This window comes from Sorghum bicolor, chromosome 2, assembly GCF_000003195.3.
Source record: "Sorghum bicolor cultivar BTx623 chromosome 2, Sorghum_bicolor_NCBIv3, whole genome shotgun sequence".
NCBI classification, from domain to species: Eukaryota; Viridiplantae; Streptophyta; class Magnoliopsida; order Poales; family Poaceae; genus Sorghum; species Sorghum bicolor.
This window is the reverse complement of record NC_012871.2, coordinates 1,629,839-1,655,892: the sequence shown is the minus strand read 5'-3', so window position 1 is coordinate 1,655,892 and position 26,054 is coordinate 1,629,839. Positions and strand designations below refer to the sequence as shown.

The 26,054-nt window shown below is 52.6% G+C and overlaps 1 protein-coding gene across 1 annotated transcript; it reads left to right on the top strand.

The window, feature by feature from the left end:
* Positions 20,344-22,676, top strand: LOC110432342. The gene is made up of 7 exons (XM_021452558.1): positions 20,344-20,347; positions 20,454-20,826; positions 20,947-21,010; positions 21,434-21,769; positions 21,874-21,950; positions 22,034-22,125; positions 22,232-22,676. Exons 1-7 carry the CDS (start codon positions 20,344-20,346, stop codon positions 22,393-22,395), a joined length of 1,110 nt encoding a protein of 369 aa, XP_021308233.1. The 3' UTR covers positions 22,396-22,676.

Here is a 26,054-nt window from a genome sequence, read left to right as displayed (position 1 = left end):
CACAAGCTAACCCCACCTTGGGAAGGCCCGTATGTGGTGGCCGAGGTCCTTAAGCCAGGAACGTACAAATTGGCGGACGAAAAGGGGGCAGTCTTCACCAACGCATGGAACATCGAACAGCTACGTCGATTCTACCCCTAGAAGTCCTAGATTTACGATCTTACTTTTTGTACAAAGACTTTGTAAATGAACGCATGAATAAATAAAGTCTCCCCCTCGAGCAGTTTCTTTCTGTACCAAAAATAGCTACGAATTATAGTCTCGACGTTAAAAGGGGATGCCGACCATGACCCATCAGGGTCCGCACCCCCTCGGGGGCTACCAGAGGGACGACCCCTCCCCAAGCGTCGAAAAAGCCAAAAAGTTTCTCTCTTTCCTACTTAGTAAACCTTGAACGATCGAGTAGTCGAGGCGCCTCGAGCCCCTCGAGGACCGAAGGATAGCGAGCCTGAGAACACCTACGCCCCCGGGCTATGGGAACTCTACTCACTCCCTCACCCTCGAGGCGATCGAAGCTGTGTTTTACGAAAAATCGAACAAGGAACACATGTGTAGGCACAAAAGAAATAAAAGAACCTCGAGTGGAAAGACCAACAAACATTTAACAACCACAAAAATACTGTATCGCTTAGAAACAGGATTAACTAAGTTTCATACAAGGGGCCCGAGGCACCCCGAGCAGGCTCGCAGGCCTCAGTCCATGGTACGTTCCTCGCCACCCTCACCTCCGCCCGAGCCAGTCTCAGGAGGAAGCACCTCAGGCTCAAACAGCTTGGCCAGCCTCTCTCCAGGGGCCTCCGCGTCATCGATCAAAGTGTGAAGCCTTTCTTCGTTCTCCGCGTCGGTCTTAGAGATGTCGGTGACGAAGCCGTGGGATATTACCTCCATGTCGTAGGAGAAGCCCGAGCAGACAACCGCCATCGCCCGCTTCACCCCGATGTGGAGGGCATCCCGCACCCGATCTCGCAGCGTCGCGCCTATGTAGCACAACTGGTCGATCAGGGCGTCGCCTCGAGCGTCCTCCCTCGACTCATCCATAGGCTCGACCTCCCAAGAGGTCGAGAGATCGCTTATCGCCGTCCGCACTCGACGGTTCAAAGCGACCTCAGCCTCGAGTTGAGCCTTAGCGTTGCGAGCCTCGGCTTGGGCGGCCAGGAGTTCGTCCTTGAGCCCTATAAACGCCAATACAGAGAAGGTTTAGAAAAAACTCAAACACACCTCGAAGAGGAAATTCGACAAAGGAAACATACCTTTGATGCTCTCCTCTAGAGCCGTGTTCTCGCCAACCAATCTGGTATTGGCGCGCTCGATCTCTCTGTTGGAGCGCGCCAGCTCAGTATTGGCGACGCGGAGATCTTCAATCACCTTGCCGGCCTGGGCAACGGCTCCGCTCTTCTCCAGCAGTTCTCCTTTCAGACGCTCGACGTCGTCGGAGAGACTGCGGGATCGAGCTCGCTCTATCTCGAGGTCTTCGAGGGCTTTCTTCTTCGCGTCCTCGGCGGCACCTCTGGCGACCTCATTCTCCACGCAAGCCACCTTCATCTTCTGGAAGGTATCGCGGAGGGAGTCCAGGTCGGTTTGGAGAAGGCCCTTCTCCTTGTCCAGATCCGCGATGACGTTCTTGTGGGACAGGACCTCCTCACGGGCTCTGGACGCGGCCTCCTCGACCGTAAGAGTCCGCTCTCGTAGCCGCACCGCCTCCTCCTCCGCCTTCTTCGAGACCTCTCGGGCCTCGGCCAAAGCAGCCTCCCTCACCTTCTTCTCCTCCTCGAGTGCTATAAGATCTTTGTAAGCTTTAAGCAGCTTTTCCTGCGACTCGAGGAGTTGATCCTTGAGGAGGGGAAGCTGCTCCCATCCGCCCCTCGTGGCGTGAATGAAGCTAGATTTGATGCGAGAGGTCTCTTTCATATCCTGCGAATCAGGGGTCAGGGGGATTAGAACATAGAAACCCAAAAGCACCACCAAGATTGGAGCTCGAGAAACGCTTACAAAATAGGCTGGGCCAAGCCCGTTGTTGATGACGTCCGATAGGAGCCCCACCACATGTTTCATCCAAAGGCGGAGCTCCTCGACGTGCTCCCACTTCTCGACCTCCTTCTTGTCGTCGAGGAAGATGTTGGGCTCGGACGGGTCGCTGGAAGCTCGGATACGAATCCGATCGGGACACCAGTTCTCCATCTCCCGATCGGCCCGCACCTTGACACCGCGGAGAAAGTTCTCGACGGTCTCGAGAGAACCCCCGTGGCGCAAGAACAGGTCGGCGAGGCAAGGGAACCGCCCGTCGTCATCCACCGTCTTCCACGTACCGTCCTTGCTCCCAGACGACCCGATCTCGTCTTCCTCAGAAGGAAAACGGTCCTCCCACGCTCGACGCTCCCGGAGGAACCCTGGGGCGATCCCGTCCATGCCATAGAGCGTCCCCTTGATCTCGGACTCGGGGTCGGTGGGGGTGCGCATCATGCAGGCAAGCGCCACCACTCCGTCCGCTCGACCCGACTCTGCCCGGATTGCGGCGGGCGCCCCCGGGAGAAGCCACGCTGGGGTGGGAGGCCCGTACACCGGCAAATCTCCCTCTTGATCGCCGGGCTCTTGCGACGCCTGCGGCACCGATCCGGCCAAAATTCGAGGCGGGGATTCGAGTGGCTGGTTCTCTTGGCCCCCCAGCTGCTGCTGCTGCTCGTCCTGCTGATGCAGCAGTTGCTCCTCCGGCTGGGGTTGCTGCTGCTGCTGCTCTAGTGACGGCTGCGCCGCCTCGCGCTCCCGCGCCTCCTCCTCCTCCATCTCCCTTTGCGCCTCGAGGGCTCGAAGGCCTACGGGCCAGGGAGTCTGTCCTGCGACGTTGGGAGTCGACGCCTCTTCCTCCATGGGTCGGACGCCCCCAGACGCTTCGTTACCATCAGACGTGTCGCTGATGGTGATGGGTTCCCCCTCGACCCCCAATCGAGGAAGCTCGGGGGCTCCCTCTGACACTCGCGTCTGAGGGGTCGCATCATGAGTTGGTGGCGACAGAGTAGGCGCGGGACGAGGCGACGCCGCCTCGTCGCCGGCTGAAGGTTGGGTGCTGGACGGCCCTGCGAAACAAAAGGTAAGGGTCAGACGCCATGATAACCGGTGTAGTAATATCGCGACACCCAGGAATTAACTACGAACCTTGTTCAGTGGGTGCGGCACCCGTTCTGAGCCTCTTGGCCATCGATGGTTGGGCCTGCTCGAGGGCCCGTTTCAGCCTGAGAAAAAGTAAGCACGTGAGGAATGGTGAGAGAATAAGGGGACAAAGACCGCAACAGCAAAAAGGCTTACCCCACGGGCAGAACGGCTCGCCTTCCGCTACCCCGACCAGCGGGCCTCGAGCCACCCCGCGTCGGGGCGCTAGGCCCCTCGAGGGCAGAGACTGGCCTAGGCACATCGGGTCCCGCTTGGCGAGTGCCGGGACTTGCGCTCCTACGGCCGGCGTCTCCTTTCTCAGAAGCCGCAGCGCGACCGCGGGTCAGCGGCCTCGACGCCTGGGATCTTGCCGGACCACTCTCCTTGGGCGCCAGGGGAGGGCGCGGTGCGTCCCGGCCCGCCTTGAGCGCGGAAGGAGCGTCGGGCCGGGGACGACGAGACCCGCTCGGACCCTCACCCGGCACCTCCGTCTGGGGGGTATCGACGTCATCTCGAGGGGGGCCCTCGAGGAGCCGATCGAGACGCGACGCCATCCCCTCGGAGTCGTCGCTACTCTCGTCGTCATCATCGTCATCGTTGGGGGATTCTTCCTCAGGCTCCCCCCTCTGCCTGGATTTGGCTCGACGCGCCTCCAATGCTTGGCGCTCGAGATTCTTCTTCTTCTCCCCCTTTTTCGCGGAGTCCTTGGCAGACTTCGACTTCTCGGCAGATTGGCGTCGTTTGTCGCGATCGACCTCGTCCTCCTTTACTGGAGGCCTCGAGGACCGGACGTCAATTCGGCCCTGCCAAAACTAAGGTAGACTTAGAAAAAAGAGAGGGGAGGGGGCAAAACCTAGAATCGAGGATGCGCGCAAGAAGAAAGCGTACCAGATCGATCGAGCCCGCGTCGGGTCGCATGGGGAAGCCGTTGACGTGTTCCGGCTTGAAATCACCGGCGATTGCGGCCCTGACTCGGGCCGCGACTTCATCATCCGTCGGAGGCTCGCTGGACATCCGACATGCCTCGAGGTCCCGAGACGAGACGCCAGGGCCCATCTCGTCCATCCTCAGCGGTCGTGACATCAGAGGAAGAACTCTCCGATGATGGACCGCCGAGAGGACGAGGGCGGCGGTCAAACCTTCCTGGCGAAGCTTCTTCAGGGCGTCGAGGAGGGGGTCGAGCCGAGACTGATGAGCTTGGACGACGCCGTACGTCCAGTCCGCTGGGCGCTCCAAGATCAGACGGCCCGAGTAGGGAGGTAGGAGGTTGTCGTCGTTGCGCAGGTAGAACCATTGAGAATCCCAACCGGCATGGTTGGTCGACAACCCTACCGGGATGTACTCCCGCGGCCGGTCCGTCTTCCCCGTCTTCTGCACCAGGTTGAGGCAACCCGCTCGCACGGGTTTCCTCACGCCCGTGGTTCCGGTGGAGGCGTGGAACAGCTCGCCCCTGTAGAGGTGGAGCCACAGCTCCCAGTGCGGCATCATCCCTAGGAAGCCCTCACACACGGCGGCGAAGACCGCCGCCACGGTGATGGCGTTCGGAGAGAAGTGCTGCAGCTCCACCCCATAATGGAAGCAGAGGGCCCGCATGAAGCGGCTTGGAGGCGCGCCCAGACCATGGCGGTGAAACTTGGCGAATGACACCACGTAGCCCTCGGGCGGCTGAGGCGCCCTGTGGCTCGCCGGCGGCGCGATCCACTCTGGCGACGACAGCGAGGTGCGGCGGCGCAGCAGTCCCTCCTTCTCAAGCTCCAACAGCCGGCGCTCCGTCATCGACGACGGGCGCCAGTCGTCGGCGGCAACGAGTCTTACAGGCATCTTGGCTAAAGGGACGGCGAGTTCGCTACAGCTCGAGGGAGCGTAGGCGCGTGAGATGGCAAGAAGGCAAAGGCAGCGAAGGAACAAGAGCAAGAAGGCGGAAGAGAGAGGAACGGCGGTGCCGCGACGACGTATTTATAGGCAGCCGTCCGCCAACGGACAGATCCGAGAAGTAAGGTAACCCCCCCCATAAATGCGCCGCCTGACAGTTCTCTCTCTCTCCTCACAGGCCGGACTCTCCGAATTCCTCGCCGATACGGTGTTGTAGCGTCATCCGCCTAAAAAGACGCGCCCAACGGGCAGAAAGGCGAACCGCCACGGCCGTTTCCTTCCCTCGTAAACCAAGAGACATAACCGCAAAAGTCTCGAGAGGTCGATGGCTGGCCCGCCGAAAGGGTTCGACGGCCGATCTCGAGCGCCAGAGTCAGGGATCCCCAGCAAGCGGTCGAAGATCGAGGCCCGCCTCGAGGACTTGCTGGCAATGTTCAAGGTAGGGTCGAGACAGTCGAGAGGAATCCCACCGAAGGGAGGCATCGAGCCACTGGACTCTATCGAATGAGACCGGTATCCCCGCCCACGTCGACCCTGCTTTATGAGGACGCCTCCGGGCTACAGCTGACCCCCTCGAAAGGGGCACAGGTTCTCACTTGGACTACCCGCTAGGAACTCAATTTGGGGTGGAAGACGCTCGCTCTATCGAGAGTACGTCAAAGCCCCCGGGCAAAAACGAGCTAGTCAGAACCTTCCACCACTGGTGTCGAAAGCGCTTCTGCGAATTAGATAACATAACCCTCGAAGGAGTTAAAAACTCCTCCGAGGGCTCGGGGGCTACCCCGCGGGGTCGCTCGCGCGCCCCCACGAAAATTCAACCGTAAATCAAAAACCTCCATTCGAGCGCTAGCGCTCAAATGGAGGCTCGGGGGCTACTGTCGAGGGTATCGGTAAGGGGTACCCTCAGCGATGCGCATTATGAGATTGCCCGTACGAAGGTTGGGACCCTCAATGCGACGCTTTAATCTTACGTACGCGCCGCCATCGACGGTCACAGCCTCGAAGACGGAAATAGCGTCGAGCGAATCAGTCAGGGCTCGAGCGACGATTACCGTCGAAGACGGAAGCGAGCTCGAGCGAACCGAGAGACGTCGAGCGTCAGGACACTGTCCGCCGCCTGACGCGCGCACGCGGGCGGGAGCATTAAATGCATCTGACGTTTCCCACCTAACACACGGGTCACGGAAGGCGTGATAGGGAACAAGCTTCTGTCCCATCGTTCTTTTTGCAGCCTTCCCACCGAACGACCCAGGGTGTGTCAGGACGCAGGAAACGAGGATGGAACGTCTAATCGGGACCCCCTCGAGACACCCAAGGTCAGCGCTCCGGATAACAGCATATTACGCGGCGCTCGACCCTCGACCGAACAAGGTCCCTTCCCAGGGACAAGCCGGGCGTCGACTGACAACACCACAGCTGCTCCGCCGGATCCGCCACCATACCGTACAAGCATGCGACCTCAGAACCAGCACAAGGCGGCTGGCAGGGCAGAACACAGGAGCACGCGCAATCATCACCGAGCTATCAAGATGGGACAGCTCGAGGCCATGCCATACGGAAGCCTCGAGTAGGTCAGCGCTCCATGCGGCTATCGATCCCTACTCTAACATCTATGCATGTACCCTGTGACTCTCCTTGGAGCTATAAAAGGAGGGACTCAGGAACAGGAGGGAATATAGATCACAACACAAGCACACACACACACACGAAGTAGAGCTACACATTTCATACCACGCTTGTATTCGCCCCTGTACAAGCACTTAGGTGCAAGATAATACAAACTCTCTCCCCCCGCTGGACGTAGGGCTTTCTCTTGCCCGAACCAGGATACATCTCTGTGTCTTCTTGCATCACCATCCGGAAAGGGGAGCACGCATACAAATTTACTCGTTGGTGTGACCCCCCGGGGGAAAAACACCGACAGTCAGATTGGCAACTGGTTCACCTCAACCCGTGGGTATCATATTGCCAATCAGTTCTCCCCAACCCATACGGGTGTCAGATTAGCCAGGCCTCCCCGACACAGGTTGGCTACCAACTCTACGTCAGCTATGTTATCCTGGTCAGCTACCAACACTAGGTCAACTTTACATAGGTGGTCAACCTCATCAATGTACACATTAGGGTATAGCAAAGGATACTAAAACATGTGCAAGACTATTGTTCAAGCCCTGCAATCCCAACAAAATGATATTGGTACTTCCATCAAAGAGAAAGTGGTACATGTGGCCTCCAAAGAAGCTGTTGCCTCACCCCTCACCAAGATTGAGGTCAGGGAGGCAGCGAATGTGGAGTATTTGACTACCAATATGGATATGATGGAAATCATTGGTTGATGTCTACTACATGTTAAGAACCAATCGTATTGGAGTAATCTCGTCCCATGGATTGGTGACTAGACATTAAATCTAATCATTTGTTAAATCTAGGATCTCATCTAATCATAGAATGGACGTGTACGGTTGAGGCGTCTGTTCATCATGTATAGTTACCCAATTTCAATCAATCGAAAACACAGTTTCATTCTTTTGTTCTTATTTTTTTACACTCAAAAGGTGGGTATGGTGCGTGAGTGGTAGGAGAGCCATCTTCCATGTTAATTTACCCCATGAACAAGTTCCCCAGACATTTGCAGTGCTAAGGCTGTTACTGCTAATTGTGTATTGTCAAACCTTTAGCTTAGTTATTGCGTTGTAATTCGTGTCCTTGTGGTATACTTCCGCTGCTCATTCTGTTAGGATTTATACGTGCCTGAATAGGCGTCCACTTGTACATCTATAGGATATTTGGATTGAGGAGTCACTCCATCCTAAATGAGGTGATGCATCATGAGTCTATTCCTCAAATTCGATGGGATGTCCTCACCCTAGCACTAGTACTAACTATTAGCTTGCGAGGAATAAGTAGACGATGAACTCACTCCACTCAAACCAAACAACCTACTATTGTTTGTGCAATGCCTCTTTAGTACTAATTAATGACCAAGCTATTGTCCTACGGAGAATTGGGACGGCCCTGGTGTCAACAAGATGCTAATAGCAACCTGCAACAAAGTTGTGACCTGTGAGCTGAAACACCAGGGAGAAGCATGTCGGACATGGAAAAAGTGACAGAACATGAGTGCTCAGTATCGCCCTGCCTTGTGGCCGTGCAGACCGTGATCTACCTTGCTCTACATGTGGTCTCAGGCTGGCGGTGGGGTGGATGGGAGCATCATGTTTGCAAGATTTGTCTGACACATGCTAAGGTCAGAATCGTAAACAGGTTCACAAAATCCAATTCACTACGTGAAGAAATGAAATGGCCAGCACACTCCACTGATCATAGCTCATTCAGAACAGAGAACACCATCAAGGTAAGAAACAAACATCCTATCGTAGCAGCTCAACAGCCAAAGCAGTGAATCCGCAAATTATGTTAGTCATGGCCACGGCGATGTACGCCGCCGGCGATGACGAGAGCTCTCTGTGAAGAACTCGACACAACACACACAAACGAGAACACTTGGAACACGGAAGTTTTTGCGCTGCAAACAACTGAGCAGCTTTTCTGTTCTTTTTCTATTCCTTTTATTCACTGAACTTACAGAAAACAAAAGCTCTCGAGTGGTCAGGCATGCATCACGTTTGAACGTGTCCATCCCCACGTCCATGACACTGCTTTCCAGCCAATAACTACCGGGTCGTGCGCGAGCTTTTCTCGCCACGCCCTCCTACGCGCACGGCTGCCACAGATTGGAGCTCGTGCGCATGCATAACTGAAATAGAAACATGCAAAGCTAACTAACTACACCAAGTCATGCGCTAGAGTTACTAACAAGTTCTCCTCCTAAATCTTGCGCATGGTCTGAGTGTCGATGACGCCGATGTTGGAGCGCAGTTCGCTGAAATGTTGAGGCCCCAGTGCCTTCGTCAGAATGTCTGCAAGCTCTTCAGTTGTCTTCACTGACTGTCATGGAAAACTGGATTTTTGCTCAACTGAATTGCAGACTCACTGTCAATCTTCAGTGTGATGGCTCTGCTCTTCTCTCACCTCTGAATTCAGCAAGAGAAGTCGAGCCAACCAAACACCCTGGCAGGCAGCAGTAGTGGCGGCGATGTATTCAGCTTCGCAAGAAGATAAGGCCACCACTTTTTGCTTCTGTGATTGCCAGGTGATAACGCTGGAGCCGAGGAAGAAGAGAACGCCTGTGGTGCTCTTCCTTGTATCAATGTCACCGGCTAAGTTGCTGTCGCTGTAGCCAGTGAGCTGTGCCTCCTTCTTCCTCTGATAATGGCAGCCATAATGCAAGGTTCCAGCAATGTACCTCAGCACCCTCTTGACAGCTACCATGTGCTCAGTAGTCGGATTCTCCATGAATCGACTAACGTACCCCACCGAGAACGCCAAGTCCGGTCTTGAATTCACCAGATATCAGAGGGATCCCACAATGCTCCTGTATTTTGTAGCATCAGCAGCAGGAGCAGTACTGGACTTACTGAGTTTGAGCCGTGACTCCATGGGGGTATGACTTTGTCAGCATCCGTCCCGATACAGGTGAAGTGCTTCATGGGCCCAGAGCAGGCTCTCGTATTCGGAGGCCCAATATGCGCGTAGCGGGTAGCGAGTGGATGTGAGCGTGCCTGTGTGCACGGCGGGGCAGCAGCCCATGTACTGGCTATATGAGGCAAGACAGCGAGAGGGTAGGGGACATCAGAAAATTGTAAACCAAACTCTCATACTTGCTAAGCACTCTTCCTACCGTACTCTTCCTCGATCTCTTGCTGTGCTTTTCGTCCAATTCCTTCCCCTATTTCTCCCTCCTCTGCCTACTGCTAACAATTGGTATCGGAGACACCGATTTTGGGTCGATTCTGTTCGTGCGCACATACTCCATCGGTTGATTTGGCAATGGATCTGGTTGGCTCGATCCTCTCGCTAGCAGTGAGCTGCTGGTAGCGATTGGAACGCTGTAATTCCGATCCCCGCTTTGAATCGACTTGTGGGTGCTCTCGATCTGGATCCTCCCCCACCCCTAGCCCACAGTCACTTTACTCGCCATCAACGATGTCTCGGCGTGATGAATCCGGAGACTCGCCTCATCCTGGATGAACTCACCAAGCGCTTCAACGAACAAGATGCGAAGTGGGATTCGCGGTTCGCGGATCAGGATGCCCGCCTCGCCCGCCAGATCGCGGATCTGGAGAAGTCGCAGGCGTCCCGCATGGAGTCGTTGGAGCGCGCCACCGCCTCCATCGAAGAGTGGCGTCCATCAATCGATGGCGCTGTGGACGACATCCGGCTTCAAGTGTCCAAGACCAAGCTCGAGGTCTCTAAGATCTCGCGCCACTGGGAACGTGCCGTCCTGGAGCAGCCGGCTACCTCTCCTGGCGTCTTCGCAGCCGCGCCGGACGCCGTTCCATCTGCTGTCGAGCGTCTGCATCACGGCGCTCCAGCAACATCGCCCAACAGGCACCGCGTCGACAACCATCACCGGGAGAGTGGATTCGGGGTAGTTTCTACCCTGGTTCATTCCCCGGTCAAGGATATGCCTGCTTTTCCCCCTCCTTCATCCCCTGTTTCAGTTCTGCAACCTGCAGTAGAGCCAGGCTTTCACAGCGGTCACTTAGGTGTGGGTAACACTGGGTATTACGGTCCTAAGTTGCCTAAGTTCGATTTTCCCAAATTTGATGGCTCTCACCCTAAGTATTGGCTTAGTCAGTGTCAGGATTACTTTGAGCTATATGGAACTGAAACTCATATGTGGGTTCGGGTAGCCAAAATGCATTTTACCGGAGATGCTGCTCGTTGGTCATCATCTGTAGAGCATCAGTTGCAAACCTGTTCATGGCCTACCTTTTCATCCCTCATTCTGGAGCGTTTTGGGCAGGAACAACACGAATTGTTGCTTAGACAATTTTTCCAACTCCGCCAAACTGGCCCACTCCAGGACTACATTAACAAATACACTGCTCTGGTTGATCAGCTTAATGCTTACGGGGGCACTAGGGAGCCACTCTATTATGCTATGCGTTTTGTTGATGGCCTTAAGGATCCCATTCGTGCTGTTGTTTCGATGCACCATCCCAAAGATCTGGATACTGCTTGCCTTCTCGCTAAATTGCAGGAGGAGGTCGCCGACCCCATGAAGAAGAGGGATGGTCGGCGTTGGGACACCCCGATGACCGCTCGGCCGTTTGCACCAAAGGCTCTCCCGCTGCCTCCGCCTCCTCCTCGACTGGCATTGCCAACCTCGGAGCTCAGGCCAGCCGTGGAAGGTGCGCGCGGTCCATCTCCTGAAGACCGGTGGTCTGCTTTGCGTGCCACCCGGCGTGCTCAAGGACTGTGTATGCGTTGCGGCGGTAAATGGTCCCGCGATCACCAATGCCCTCCTACTGTCCAACTGCATGTGGTGCAAGAACTTCTAGATGTTTTTCAACTCAACGACGTCCATGAGCCAGAGGATCCACCGGAAGAACAGATCACTGATCAGGTATTCCTCTCTGTGTCAGTTGCTGCTGTGTCGGGTGTCACTGCTCCTCGCACGATGTGTTTTTGGGGTCAGTTGGGTGATCATCCGATTCGCATTTTGTTGGATTCTGGTAGTTCCCATACTTTCATCAGCACAGAGTTGGCCGCTCGTTTTTCGTCAGTCCAGAAACTCTCTTGTCCATTGCAAGTTCAGGTTGCCAATGGTCAAATTCTCACATGCTCCACCCATATACCTGATGCTTCCTGGTCAATACAGAGTTGCCAGTTTATCTCCAACCTGAAGGTTCTTCCATTGTCTGCGTATGATATGATACTTGGCTTGGACTGGTTAGAGGACAATAGTCCCATGGAGGTCCATTGGGGGCAAAAGTGGATTCAGTTTACTCATAAAGGGAACTCAGTTCAGCTTGTCGGCATCTTGTTTGATTTACCGTCTGGTGCAGTTTTACACATGTCGGCCTCTGATACATCCCCAATGGACGATCAATCTACCTGGCCTCCAGAGATTCAGCAGTTGGTACAACACTATGCTAAAATGTTTGAGCAGCCCACTCAGTTACCTCCTTCTCGGAATTGTGACCATTCTATTCCGTTGATACCCGGTGCCGCTCCAGTCTACTCTCGGCCATACCGTTTTTCTCCTGCAATTAAAGATGAAGTGGAGAAGCAAGTTAGGGAGATGTTGCAGTCTGGTATTGTTCAGAAAAGCTCCAGCCCCTTTTCCTCCCCAGTGTTACTTGTTAAGAAGAAAGACAAGACTTGGCGTTTTTGTGTTGATTACCGCCAACTCAATGCTATTACCCAGAAAGGCAAATATCCTGTTCCCATCATTGATGAACTCTTGGATGAACTTGGTGGTGCTACTTGGTTTTCCAAATTGGATTTGCGCTCTGGGTTCCATCAAATCCTGCTCAAGCCCGGGGAAGAGTATAAAACAGCTTTTCAAACTCATTTTGGCCATTTTGAGTTTAGAGTGATGCCATTCGGTCTCACTGGGGCTCCAGGCACATTTCAGGATGCTATGAACTGTACCTTGGCTCCATTCCTTCACAAGTTTGTTTTGGTCTTCTTTGATGATATTTTGATTTATAGCAATTCTTTCGAAGAGCATATTCAGCATTTGGAGCAGGTATTTCACCAGTTGCTAGCTCATGATTAGAAAATCAAACTCTCCAAGTGTGAATTCGCCAAAACCAGCATTTCTTATTTGGGCCATGTGATTTCTGGTAATGGTGTGCAGATTGACCCTGGCAAAATTTCTGCGGTGGTCAATTGGCCTACCCCTACTTCAGTCAAGGAATTGCGTGGGTTTTTGGGCTTGGCTGGTTACTACCGAAAATTTGTGAGGCATTTTGGGATCTTGGCTAAACCACTCACGGAGCTTCTCCGTAAGAATTCATTGTTTCAGTGGACACCGGTACACGCTCAGTCCTTTCAGGCTCTGAAGACAGCTCTCAGTTCCTCTCCGGTTCTCGCGTTGCCAGATTTCTCCAAACCTTTCAGTATTGAAACTGATGCCTGTGCTACTGGAATTGGCGCTGTCCTCATGCAAGCTGGCCATCCCTTGGCTTTCCTCAGCAAAGCATTGGGTCCTCGTAGTAGGGGCTTAAGTACATATGAAAAGGAATACATGGCAGTTCTGATGGCGGTTCAACAATGGCGTCCCTACCTCCAGCTAGCTGAGTTCACCATTTATACTGATCAGCAAAGTCTAGCACAGCTTACTGACCAACGTCTGCATACGCCGTGGCAACAAAAGTTATTTTCCAAATTGGCTGGTCTCCAGTTTAAAATCATATACAAACCTGGTGCCTCCAACAGGGCGGCGGATGCTTTGTCGCGCAAACCAGTCCATGACTCCATTTGTGCAGCAGTTTCTGTGATTACCCCACAGTGGATTCAGGATGTGATTGCTGGCTATGCTAATGACCCAATGTCCACTGCTATGATTGCTAAGCTCTGCATTGATCCCACAGCTGTTGCTGGGTTTTCCTTGCGTGATGGTGTCCTCAGGCACGGTTCTCGTATTTGGATTGGCGACAACAAAGCCCTTCAACTCAAGATTTTACATGCGGTTCATTCAAGCGCGCTGGGCGGCCATTCAGGGTTTCCGGTGACGTATACGCGCCTGAAGCAACTCTTTTCTTGGCGAGGTATGAAGTCCGCTGTGCGATCTTTCGTCAGTACTTGTCTTACCTGTCAGCAGGCTAAACCAGACCGTGCCAAGCTACCCGGACTTCTGCAGCCGTTACCGGTGCCAGCTGCAGCATGGCAGATTGTGTCGCTGGACTTTGTGGAAGGCCTTCCACGTTCTGGAAATGCCAATTGCATCTTGGTAGTGGTGGACTCCTTCACTAAGTATGCACATTTCATCACCTTACTACACCCATTTACTGCTGCTAAGGTTGCTCAGCTTTTCCTCAACAATGTGTATCGATTGCACGGTCTTCCGACGATTATCATTTCGGATCGTGATCGAGTTTTCACTAGTACCTTCTGGAAGGAATTGTTTCGTCTTGCTGATGTTTCCCTCCAGATGAGTTCCAGTTACCACCCTCAGTCGGATGGCCAAACTGAGCGCCTCAACCAAACTATGGAGACATTTCTTCTTTGCTTTGCTAATGCCTGCCCAACTAAATGGTCTTCTTGGATTCCACTCGCCGAATTCTGGTACAATGCTTCTACCCACTCAGCTACTGGATTCTCCCCCTTTGAGGCGCTATATGGTGCTCCTCCACGCCACTTTGGGATTTCTGTGTTCGATGATGTGGTAGTTCCAGAACTCTCTTCTTGGCTGCAAAATCGTCATGCCATTGGTGAGTTGATCAAGCAGCACCTGGCCCGTGCTAAGTTGCGCATGAAGCGTCAAGCCGATAAGCACCGCTCTGAACGCTCATTCCAGGTGGGAGACATGGTTTTTGTCAAACTCCAGCCGTATGTTCAAACATCTCTGGCCCCTCGCGCCAACCAGAAACTATCATTCAAATTCTATGGCCCCTTTGAAGTATTGGCTCGCATTGGGACTGTTGCTTACAAGTTGCAGCTTCCGTCCACATCGTCGGTCCATCCGGTTTTTCACGTGTCACAACTGAAGGCTGCCATCCTCCCAGGTACTCCAGTGTTGTCCTCTTTCCCTACTGATATTGAGTTACCTCGTGTGCCAGAGGAAATTCTTCAGCAGCGTGTTGTTCCCACTGCTAATGGGACAGTGGAACAAGTCTTGGTTCGCTGGTCGGGCTGGGACCGTGACATGGCCACCTGGGAGAATGCTGCTCATCTTCGCCAGTCCTTTCCTCGTGCACCTGCTTGGGGGCAAGCAGGTTCTCAAGCCCCGGGGAATGTCAGCATCCGTCCCGATACAGGTGAAGTGCTTCATGGGCCCAGAGCAGGCTCTCGTATTCGGAGGCCCAATATGCGCGTAGCGGGTAGCGAGTGGATGTGAGCGTGCCTGTGTGCACGGCGGGGCAGCAGCCCATGTACTGGCTATATGAGGCAAGACAGCGAGAGGGTAGGGGACATCAGAAAATTGTAAACCAAACTCTCATACTTGCTAAGCACTCTTCCTACCGTACTCTTCCTCGATCTCTTGCTGTGCTTTTCGTCCAATTCCTTCCCCTATTTCTCCCTCCTCTGCCTACTGCTAACAGACTTGGATTGCATCCTGTCAGCCCGGCACCCTCAAGAATCTTTGCAGCATAGGCACTCTGGCAGATGGTGATGCCACTCCCTGATTGCCTCACCTCCATACCGAGGTAGTAGTGAAGGAGTCCAAGGTCGCTCATCTTGAAGGTCGCCTTCATCTCTTCCTTGAAGGCACTGATGTTGCGTGGATCACCTCCAGTAATAACCAGGTCGTCCACATAGACGCCCACGATGAGACGTCGTGCGCCCACACCGCGGAGGTACACAGCGTGTTCCGACGTGCTGCGCTGGAACCCAAGCTTCAGCAGGGACTCATCAAGCTTGGAATACCATGCTCGGGGGGCTTGACGGAGTCCGTAGAGGGCCTTGATTAGGTGGAGCACCTTCTTCTCTTGGCCCTTCATCACGAACCCCGGCGGCTGCTCAACGTAGATGTCCACCAGGAGTTCGCCATTCAAGAAGGCGGACTTGACGTCCATATGATGGACTGCCCAGCCCTCGCTTGCAGCCAGCGCCAACAGCAGCCTCACATATTCCAGGCGCACCACCGGGGCGAACACTTCATCAAAGTCGATCCCCTGGAGCTGCACGTATCCCTTGGCGACAAGCTGGGCCTTGAACTTGGTGACGAACCCGGCTTCATCCCTCTTGGTCTTGTACACCCATTTGAGGCCGATTGGGCGCACTCCAGGGATCGTATCAACGAGCCTCCAAGTGTCATTCGCCTCAATGGAGGTGAACCCGTCGAGCATGGCGTGTAGCGCCTCCTGGAACGAAGCCGGCTCAGCCTCGCTTGCCAGCAGCAGCTGCTCCTCCAGCTCTCGTGCAGCGAAACCTGGCGGAGTGGCCTCCCCCAGAACATTGTCGACGCTGCGGTACCGAACAGGCGTCGGTGTCGTGGTCGGCGTCCAAGTGCTGTGACGCACCGGCTCTTGGTGGCGACACGAACTCGACCGAGTCCGCGTCTAACTGCGTGTGCACTCTCATCGTCGCAGTCCCAGCGTCATGCACTGGCGAGGCGTGTGTGGATGGAGCTGGTGAGGCCGGGGTAGAAGCAGTTGTTGTCGATGTACGCGCGCTCGTCATTGTTGTAGTGGTAACAATCTCGGACGGCATCAAATCATCGATGATGAAGTCAGCCGCCTCGTCTCGCTGGCCCTCGGTCCAGGTCCACTGCGCCGCTTCCTCAAACACCACGTCGCGGCTGACGTGCACACGTCGCGTCACCGGGTCATACACCAGATACGCCTTGGAGCCCGGTTCATAGCCGACGAAGATGGTGTGCTTGCTCCTGTCATCCAGCTTCCTCAGGTTCGTCGCCATCACCTTCATGTGCACAACGGAGCCGAACGTGCGCAGGTGCTGGACAGCAGGGACGCTACCAGTCCAGAGCTCATAGGGGGTCTTGCCACCCACGCCCTTGGACGAGGAACGGTTCAGCAGGTAGACTGCCGTGGTGACCGCCTCGCCCCAGAACTCGCCGAGGAGCCCTTTCGCCGTGAGCATGCTGCATGCGGTCCCCACGACAGATTGGTTCCGCCGCTCCACGACACCGTTTTGTTGCGGCGTATACGGTGCCGTGAGCTGACGGTGTACACCGAGCTCGGTGCAGTACTTGATGAAGTCGGCCGTGGCAAACTCCCCGCCACGATCAGTACGCAGGGCCAGCAGCTTCTTGCCGCTCTTGCTTCCGCCGCAGCTTGAACGCGCTTGATCACCGTAGGTGCGGCGTCCTTGGTGGGCAGCAGGCAGATCCACATGTACCGTGAATAATCATCGACAAGTAGTAAAAAATACTGGTTGCCGCTTGGAGTTGGAGGCGTGATGGGGCCGCAGATGTCGCCGTGAAACAGCTGCAGCACCTCTCTTGAGTGTCCTTGAGCCTGCTGCGGGAACGGTTTCCGACGAAGCTTGCCGGCAAGGCAGGCGTCACACACCTGCTCCACCTGGGACAGCAGAGGCATGCCATGGACCAGCCCTTCCCTGCCCATCTTGCGTAACGCTCCAAAATGCAGGTGGCGCGAACCGGCCGTGCCAGACCCAGGCTTCTTCTTCTCCACGTGCAGTCAGACAGACCGGTTGTGCAATGTTGACATCGAGCACATAGAGCCGGCCTGGGCTGCGGTGGATCTTGGCTAGCAGCCGACGCTCCTCGTCGCGCACCCGCATCACCCTGTCTTGGACCAGCACACCTGGTAGCCGGACTCGTCGAGCTGCCCGACAGAGATAATGTTGGCGGTGAAGCGGGGCAGATAGTAGACGTTGGTGATGGCGCGGTTCTCCCCGGTCTTGTAGGAGAAGAGGACGGTGCCGATCCCCTCGATGCGGGTGACAGAGCCATTGCCGAACCGTACGGAGCCTGTGACGCCGCCATCGAGGCTGGAGAAGGCAGCTCACGCCCCGGACATATGGTTCGATGCGCCGGTGTCGAGAACCCATCGCTTCGGGTCCCGGTCGCCGGACTCGTCGAAGGCGGCATACAGCTTCTTCTCGATGAGCCGATGAGGTGGACCTGGCCATCAGTGGAGATTGGTGGTGGAGACGCTGGACTTGGCTCCGTCGGCGGCGGCTGCTCGATTTGGGGATAAATCCCCTCCTCTGGCTCATAGTCCACCGCAAGGAGCAGAGTGGGCTCATCATCCTGGGCCACGTGGGCCTGCTCCTACACCTTCAATTTGCCACGGCACTTTTGGGCCCAATGGCCTTTCTTTCCATAGCGCTTGCACTCGTCGTCAGGACTTGCACGGCCCGAGCTCGCGCTGCCGCGCGTGTCGCTGCTGTTGCCGCCGTCGCAGCCGCGTGGCTTGCCGCGACCACGTCCTTTGTCGCGACCGCCGGAGCTGGAGCCGCCACGGCCAGGATCCTGCTTCTTGTACCTCTCTAGCCATTGCTCCTCCGTGAGAAGCAGCTTGCCACTGGCAGCTTGGGGCGGCGTTGGCTCGACGTCGTCCGCCACCTTTAGCCTACCAGTCACGTCCTCGATCGACAACTGCGAGATGTCGAGCAGTGTCTCAATGGAAACAACAAGTTGCATGTACCTGGGACGAGCAACGCGAAGGTACTTGGCGATGACCTTGTGGTCTGGCTCGGGATCTCTCGGGACGCCAGCTGCTGGACGATGCCAGTGAGGCGGAGCGCGAAATCCTCGATCAATTCCCTGTCTTTCAGCTTGATCGCCTCGTACTCGGCGTGCAAGTTTTGCGCCGTTGCCTTCCACACGCGGTTGTCGCCGATGTGGAACGTGCGGATAGCCTCCCACGCCTCCTTGGCGGTGTCCTTTTCCGCGAGCGCCGGCACCATCTCCTCTGGAACGGCGCTGCAGATCGCGTCGAGCGCGCTCCGGTCGTTGTCGTACTCAACGTCGTCCGGCATCCCAGATGTGACGCGCCTGCATCTTCAGCTTCATGTGCAGCGACCACATGTTGCAATTGGTCCGAGTCAACTGCGGCCAGTTGCCGGAGCTCCCTTCCCGAACGATCCGCTCGACGATGACCTCCCGCGGACGGCGTGCGTCGCGGGTGCGGGAACGGCGTGCGTAGCGCGTGCGTGATCGGCGCGTCGGAGAGGGGTCCAGTGGAGGTGAGCGCGGCGGGGTCTTGGCGCCTGACCCGCCTAAGCCGTCAATCTTCTTCTTGCCATCGTCCTTGGCCTGTGAACGGCCACGGGCCCTCGGCTGCGGCGACATGGCGGCGGCGAGGTCCGTCGATCTTCAAGCTCTGATGCCAATTGTTAGTCACGGCCACGGCGATGTACGCCGCCGGCGATGACGAGAGCTCTTTCTGAAGAACTCGACACAACACACACAAACTCGAACACTTGGAACACGGAACCTTTTGCGCTGTTCTTTTTCTATTTACAGAAAACAAAATCTCTTGAGTGGTCAGGCATGCATCACGTTTGAACATGTCCATCCCCACGTCCATGACACTGCTTCCCAGTCGATCACTACCGGGTCATGCGCGAGGTATTCTCGCCACGCCCTCCTACGCGCACGGCTGCCACAGATTGGAGCTCGTGCGCATGCATAACTGAAATAGAAACATGCAAAGCTAACTAACTACACCAAGTCATGCGCTAGAGTTACTAACAAATTATGGGCTACTACCTCAGTCCATAATTCGAGCTAACCGAGAAACAGAGTCGCATCCATTGCTGGAGTTGCCATCTAGGAAGAAGTAAAAGATGCAGCTCTTGGCATCCCGTCAGTTACCCTGGATGCAATTGTCTCCAACATCTCATCCATGGCGGGGCTTGGGTTTTCTTGCTCCAGGTCCTCAAGCTAAATGCACAACAAATTAGAGGTCCTTAGTCCTTAGAAGCAAGAAAAATCATCTTCATCACTGATACATTACCAGGCCCATGAAGCAAGATAAATTGCATCTGTAACTGTTTACCTTCTTCTCAAGATCAGGCAATATGCTAGTAAGCTGCTCTATGCTCTTTTTCAGCGGCAGATTTTTCTGAGCCTCCTGCAGCTTCAGCAGCAGATGCATTACCATCTTTACCAGCCAACAAAGCATCCTTGGAACTTTTCGGGCCCTGTATGCATAGTGAAATTGCTTTTGCACAGTATGGAATTGCATCTCCAATCTTGGAAACAAACGAAACATATGCGGAAGTTTCTAAGACTGGATTATGGAAATGAACAAAGGAAGAGCAACAAACCGATGCTAGGATGCGATCATATCATCTAAAGTAACATGTGCGTTCAAGTAAATAACATTACACATGTGCATTCGACCAAAAGAACTGAACTAATTTAATTTATTGACTATTAAAAAGGCATTTTTTACAAACCCAAATTATTGGTTTAACAGTCTACAGAAGCCATTAAAGTAAAGAGATGACCAATAGAGAGATGCAAGAGCCCAGCAACCAGGTCGCAGATGCTTATTTATGTAATTATACTACCTAGAGGCTCCAGTCAATGATCCTAATCTACCATCATTATAATTATTATTAGTATTATTATTCCTTATTTCTGTATACCAAATTCGCTTGTGCCTTCGTCCATGTCACCAACAGAAGCCATCCATCCGATCAACCTATCTGGCCGTGCACACACTTGGTCCATGCATCCTCTGGAAGCTTCCCCAAATCTCTCCACACGTCAAAAAAAAAACTCCCAAACCGGTCATCCTCCCCACGCCCTCGCGCTCGCCCTTGCGCTTTCCCTGACCTCCTCGCTGCCGCCTCTCAGCAGTGGCGGGCCCAATGGGTAGTCCAGATAGGCACAGGACTACGCTGGATTTTGGCCCAAAATTTTTTTAGTATTGATTCTCTCGGCCCAAAAAACTTGGCCCATGGCTCTGTTCATCCTGTAGCAAGGCAGCGAGCGCTCCACATCGCTTCCCCATCACCCCGACTCCCGCAGGCCGCCGCCAGGCCGCATCCCGCAGTCACGCACAGCCGCACGCCCGCACAGGTCGCGACTCGCGAGCAGCCGAGCGCCGCCGTGCCGGAGCGCGAGGAGGAGCCGCCGCCGCCGCGGTCCGCCAGGCGCCAGCGCTCCCGTGACTCCGTCCGCTCCCGGCTGACGTGCAGGCGCTCCCGTCGTCCGCTCCCGTCCGGCTGTCCCCTCTGCTTGACCCCCAAGCCGAGGCCTCGAGCCCCCGACGGCGGACGGCTCACGGCCGGGCGGCCGGCACTCAAGCAGCGCCGCAGCGGGCAGCGGCAGCGGCCAGGACACGGCACACGGCCAGCATAGGTGAATTGGTGAGTTTAATTTTTTTTCCCAAATGGCAAGATGGCTATGGCTTTATGTTTTAGGGATTTGATTTTCTCTAGATCTGTGATTCTGTGAAACTGTTATTATAGAAGAGAAGTGTATATTGGTATTATTGATAGAATTCATCAAGAGCTTGAGAATCGGTTTAATGAGGTTAGTAGTGAGTTGCTTATTTGTATGGCAGCATTGAATCCTTCCAATTCATTTGCCTCATTTGATGCTAAAAAAAATCCTTAACCTTGCAACTTATTATTCCAAAGATTTTGCAAGTTCGGATTTGAGAACACTTGAAATTCAACTTGGCACATATATTGAAGATGTGAAGATGGATAACAGAAATAGTATGAGTGATAGGCTATAATTCATGCTTTCATGGCAATGAGAAAAAGCAAATTAAAGTAGCTTTTTATATTTATGTAAGAACTTATCTTATATGTAATCTATTTGTGCAAGTTTTAGACCAATTTATGTAAGCTTTGAACATTAAATTGTATTGTCACAATTTGCTTATTTTATAGTCATTTTACCAAATTTTTTCTTTGATTTTTGTCGTGTTGTGCATGAAAAAAAAAATAGGACTACCTTGGTTTTAATTTCTGGGTCCGCCACTGCCTCTCAGGTCCTGCCCCGGCCGGCATTCGCGGGAAGCTGCCCTGCTGTCGCCATCGGCACCGCCCACCGGAGCTTAGTCGTCGTCGCCTCACAGTCACACTGCCCTGCCCTCCGTGCTGCCGTCATGCAGTCACTCCCAGCTCCGCGCAACCCCTGTCGTCGCCTGGGAGGGCGCCTGCACTTCACTTATGCTGTTCTCACCCGCTCAATCTCCAGCACCTCCAGTCCCTTGCCGCGCCACTCGCCAGATTGGTCTTCCTCTTCACGCCTGCTGCACACTCCCCTTCCTCCCTGTGCAGGGTAGCATCTCTGACACCTGCTTCCTCTTTGTTTTCCCTTCGTCATTGATACTGTTGATGCAAAAAATTAAGGGTTCGTGCCTTTTACTGGCAGCACGACAGCAGCATATTCCAAGACCAGTTGCACAGAATGAGCACAGGACGCAGGAGGAAACGTGTTCATGTGACCAACTCATCCCAAGGTAAAACGTTATCAGTTTTCTTTTTAGGGTTTTACCAATACACGTATACATGTTTCCAAAATCTTTCGGTTTCCAACTTGCAGATGGGAGAATTCAATTCACCTTCAAACCGAGCAACCCGCCAATTTTAGGCGCACCAGACACAGGCTGTTTGCAGCTTCCAGGACCAAAAACGGTGAGTCCGGTCCTTCAGTGAACAAAATAACCACAAACCTTGCTTGGTCTTCCCTATTCCATTCTTTCTGTTTGCTTATACTTACATATGTTGCCTTTGCTTCCAGAAAACTCAGCGCGCTCCCCATGCAATGGACAATTGGACATCGCCATAAGCTCTTACACCTCTGATGTTAACTTCTTCTTCCCATTAGTGATCATCGTCTTCTTGTCATTCTACTCGCTGCAATACATGTATTGTTCAGATGCTCTCAACCTACCTTTGCATTAGCGCAGTTTCCTTATTGCCTAAAGACAGCATGCCGACCTAGGCTTTGCTAGAAAAGAAAAAAAAAAGACACTTATAATTATTAGAAAAAACAAACAAAAATGCTCCCAGGCCTCGGCACCTATTATTCACAGGGGATGTTCTGAGAACTTTTCAATTTTGTGCCTTACCACAGATTTTTGCTAAGCTCTACCTCCCAAATATCTTTATCTCTATTTTTTGTTGGTCTTAGGCACGCCAGTTGCTAATTTGGTTCCTTTGTTCTTACTGACACTTCCTGTACACACTGTTCTTGTGTCATATATAATTATGGTTGGAGGTAGTAATATTTATCTTCAGCACACAAAATAGTGCAACTATGTCAAAGAGGATACAATTCCACAACTCGACTATTATCAGGCACAACCAAATACTCCAACATGTATAAAGCTTTCATGTAGTCACTGAGTGAGTTGTCATGTCCTCTGATCTGTAATTAAAAGTTAGCCATGAGCATTAAGACCACTCACCAATCAAAAATTCAAGGAGTTCAACACAAAGTAACTGTGACTACCTCTTTCTGTTGCGACTTCAGCAAGAGCAGAATATATTTTTACTTTCTCGATAGCATTCTCAGGGCTCTTGTCAATTATTGCCCTAGTAATGTCCAACATTTTCCAGGAAAGATCTGAATCATTATCCTCTTCACCTCCCATCTTCTCATCGTTGTCACTATACCAGAGCCAATCTGTAGCAACTCCAAATCGGTAGCTATAAGCCATTATAGTGACCGATGTATAAGTCGCTATAAGTGGCGTCGCTATAAGTCTATAGCGACTGACAGGGTTTATAGCAACCGATAGTTGGATGCTAGTGTTTGATCTGGTTACATGTTTTAGCGACCAATGGTTTGAGGATATCAAACTTTTTAGCAACCAATAATCAGTCGCTATGAACTGGTACAATTATATATAGTATTAATTTCGTATTAACCAGATTTCAAACCTAATAAACACCCATAACATGTCACATTATTCATCAACCACATACATATGTAAACCATAGCTGCCCACAACACTCATCAACCACATTATATTAGATAAAGGTATCTCTCAAGTCTTCATTGAAGCCAACATTTAGCAATACATCTAGTTCTAACATCTTGATTCATGAAAGGTCACCATTACAAAAGGAAAAGCACACATACAACCTAGCCAGATCAAATGGCAGGCACAAGTCAAATGGTTGCTTGCACAATCTAACTAGATTCACTATAAAATACCTCATGTCCATCTTATCAAAAGCAAAATGTGATATGTTGGCTTCCTGGTGACATTATACAGCATCATGTACACCTCAAAGGCCTCCCTCCACCTGAACACAACAACATAGTACACACATGAAGTTAGCGATGAGACCTACATAGGTAAAAAAATACAAACAAAGATGACCTTACAGTTTAGCTTGCATGCACAGAACTGAAAAACTCTAAGCACTTGTCCCTAACCGAACACTGAAGGGAATGGAAAACGCTACCCCAGCCAACCAAACAAAGTGTTTTTCATTACACTGTAGCCAACCAAACAAAGAGTTCAATCTGAAGTCTGAACATGTGGAGCTGAGGTAGACAGTGGCTTATTTTACCTATGTCGTACTGGGAGATATAGCATTGGGGGTCAAAAACTCAAAACCCACAAAGATGGTCACTGTGCAATTTTCTTTTGCTTCTGATTGCATCCTATCTGGCCACAGAATTCACATCAGTGTTGCAGTAGCGTGCAAAAGCTAAACTGTAAACACAACATTGTCATAAACTTAGTTGTGTATAGGAACAATTTTCTCTTTATCTCTTATTGCAAAATCTGAATCAGTTGTCCTGTATAGATGGTTAGCTTGCTACGAACACTGATTTGAATTGGTTGGTTACCTCTTACAAGGAACTAGGTGAAGCCTATCAGGTCCTAAGTGATCCAGTGAAAAAGGAGTCTTACGGTAAGTATGGAAAGGAAGGACTTCCCCAGTAAGAATTTATCCAAGTCTATCCTACTGATACAAACAAGTAGAGCTGCTGCCTAGAGCACGTTCAAATTCCTTCCCAAGGTGTCCAACTACACGTGGAGCAGCTGCAATTACAATATGGTGAGGTCAGACCAGTGCATATATAACTACTCAGACATATCTCTTCAGTGCAGATCCAGGAACGAAGCAAAGGGGGGCTGCTGATTTACTAGTGACCCAATCAAATATCCATATGTGTATTTTTGGAGAAACAGGAAACAAGTTCTCGACAGCATGTAATTTTTTGATGGTACTAAATTGAAAAACAAACATCAACTAGTTGAGTCATTATGTCAAATAATGATATACATATGGAAATATTGTCAGGCCCTGGGCGACGATGTACGACGCCGATGGCTAGAGACTCACGCCGGAGAGGAAGGACACCACTGTAACTCACGCGAACGCTTGGAACACAATGACACAGGAAGTTTGGTGCCGCCAGAAGCGCAGCATTTTCTGATCTTAGCTTCTCTATTTACTATGCATTACAAGAAGTAGAGCTCTCGGTGGCTGGCCGCACACCGCGCTGCACGACGCGTCCATCCCCACGTCCACGGTGTTCATCCAGAACCAATCGCCCAGGTAACGTGCGCGAGCTACTCTCGCTCCACTACCTCCTATGCGCACGGCGACCACAGGTGTTCAGTGCTCGTGCGCATGCAGAAACAGAAAGCTAACAGAATGCTAAAGCTAACAGGATGCATGCATATCTATTTACAGTGCGTGCACGGCTTAACTAACAAATATAAAGTAAATGATCCATTTGGAGCAATAGAGCAGAACAAGTTATGTTTCTGAACTTTTAAGACTCAGGTGAAGTGTTATTAATTGGATAAATATTCGACTAGAAGCAATAAATGCAAAGATTTGAGAATATAATGAAAATTTAGCAATATTTAAAAGCGATTAAGATTTGTATGTAACCGATTACCATTCTTGTCCATCAAATTCCCGTACAATCTATTGGCTCAATTTGCTTAAGCAGGAAAACTGAAAGAGTCAGAGCTTTGGGCCTGGGACCTGGATGGATCATGGATGGATGGATCTGTTGTCTCTTTCTCCTGGAGGATGATGCTGCAGGCTGCACGCCTGCACAACAGTCTACAGCAGCCCCACAGCGGAGGCGTAGATGATGCAGAAGCAGATGCAGTGCATCTGTTTTGTGGGCTGTGGCGTTGGTTGTGTGATCGAGCCGCGATGATATAAAAGGGGGACTCCAGGAATAGGGAGGGGACCTGCCCGGCGGCCGTGGCTTGCAGTAATTATCCTAACAATTGATCTCGAATTGCAGCTAGCCTGTTGCTGCTCTTTAGAAACAAGAGAGAACAACACTTCAAAGGATTTACCGAAAACAATCAAATCAAAACCTAAAGAAATGGGATTCAGAACGCGGGAATGGAGAGCAGCGGACAGGGATGGTTCACCCAGAACCTAAAACATGAACAAATCGCGACCTTTTCATGGGAGGGTAGAGAACGAGTACCTGGAGACGCTCTTGTTCGAGCTCGTGGGCAGCGGGAGAGGGGACGGCGGCTGCAACGATGGGGGTGGCTGTGGCGGCTCGGGTGGGTACGGCAACCCCGACGAGCGCACAGCGAGGACGGTGTCCAGGACAACTGTCG

Excerpts from the sequence above, each read along its gene's own strand:
- LOC110432342 (XM_021452558.1), top strand. Across the intron at positions 20,827-20,946 it reads CGGCCAGGACACGGCACACG|AAGAGAAGTGTATATTGGTA; the intron begins GCCAGCATAGGT and ends CTGTTATTATAG. Across the intron at positions 21,951-22,033 it reads TGTGACCAACTCATCCCAAG|ATGGGAGAATTCAATTCACC; the intron begins GTAAAACGTTAT and ends TCCAACTTGCAG.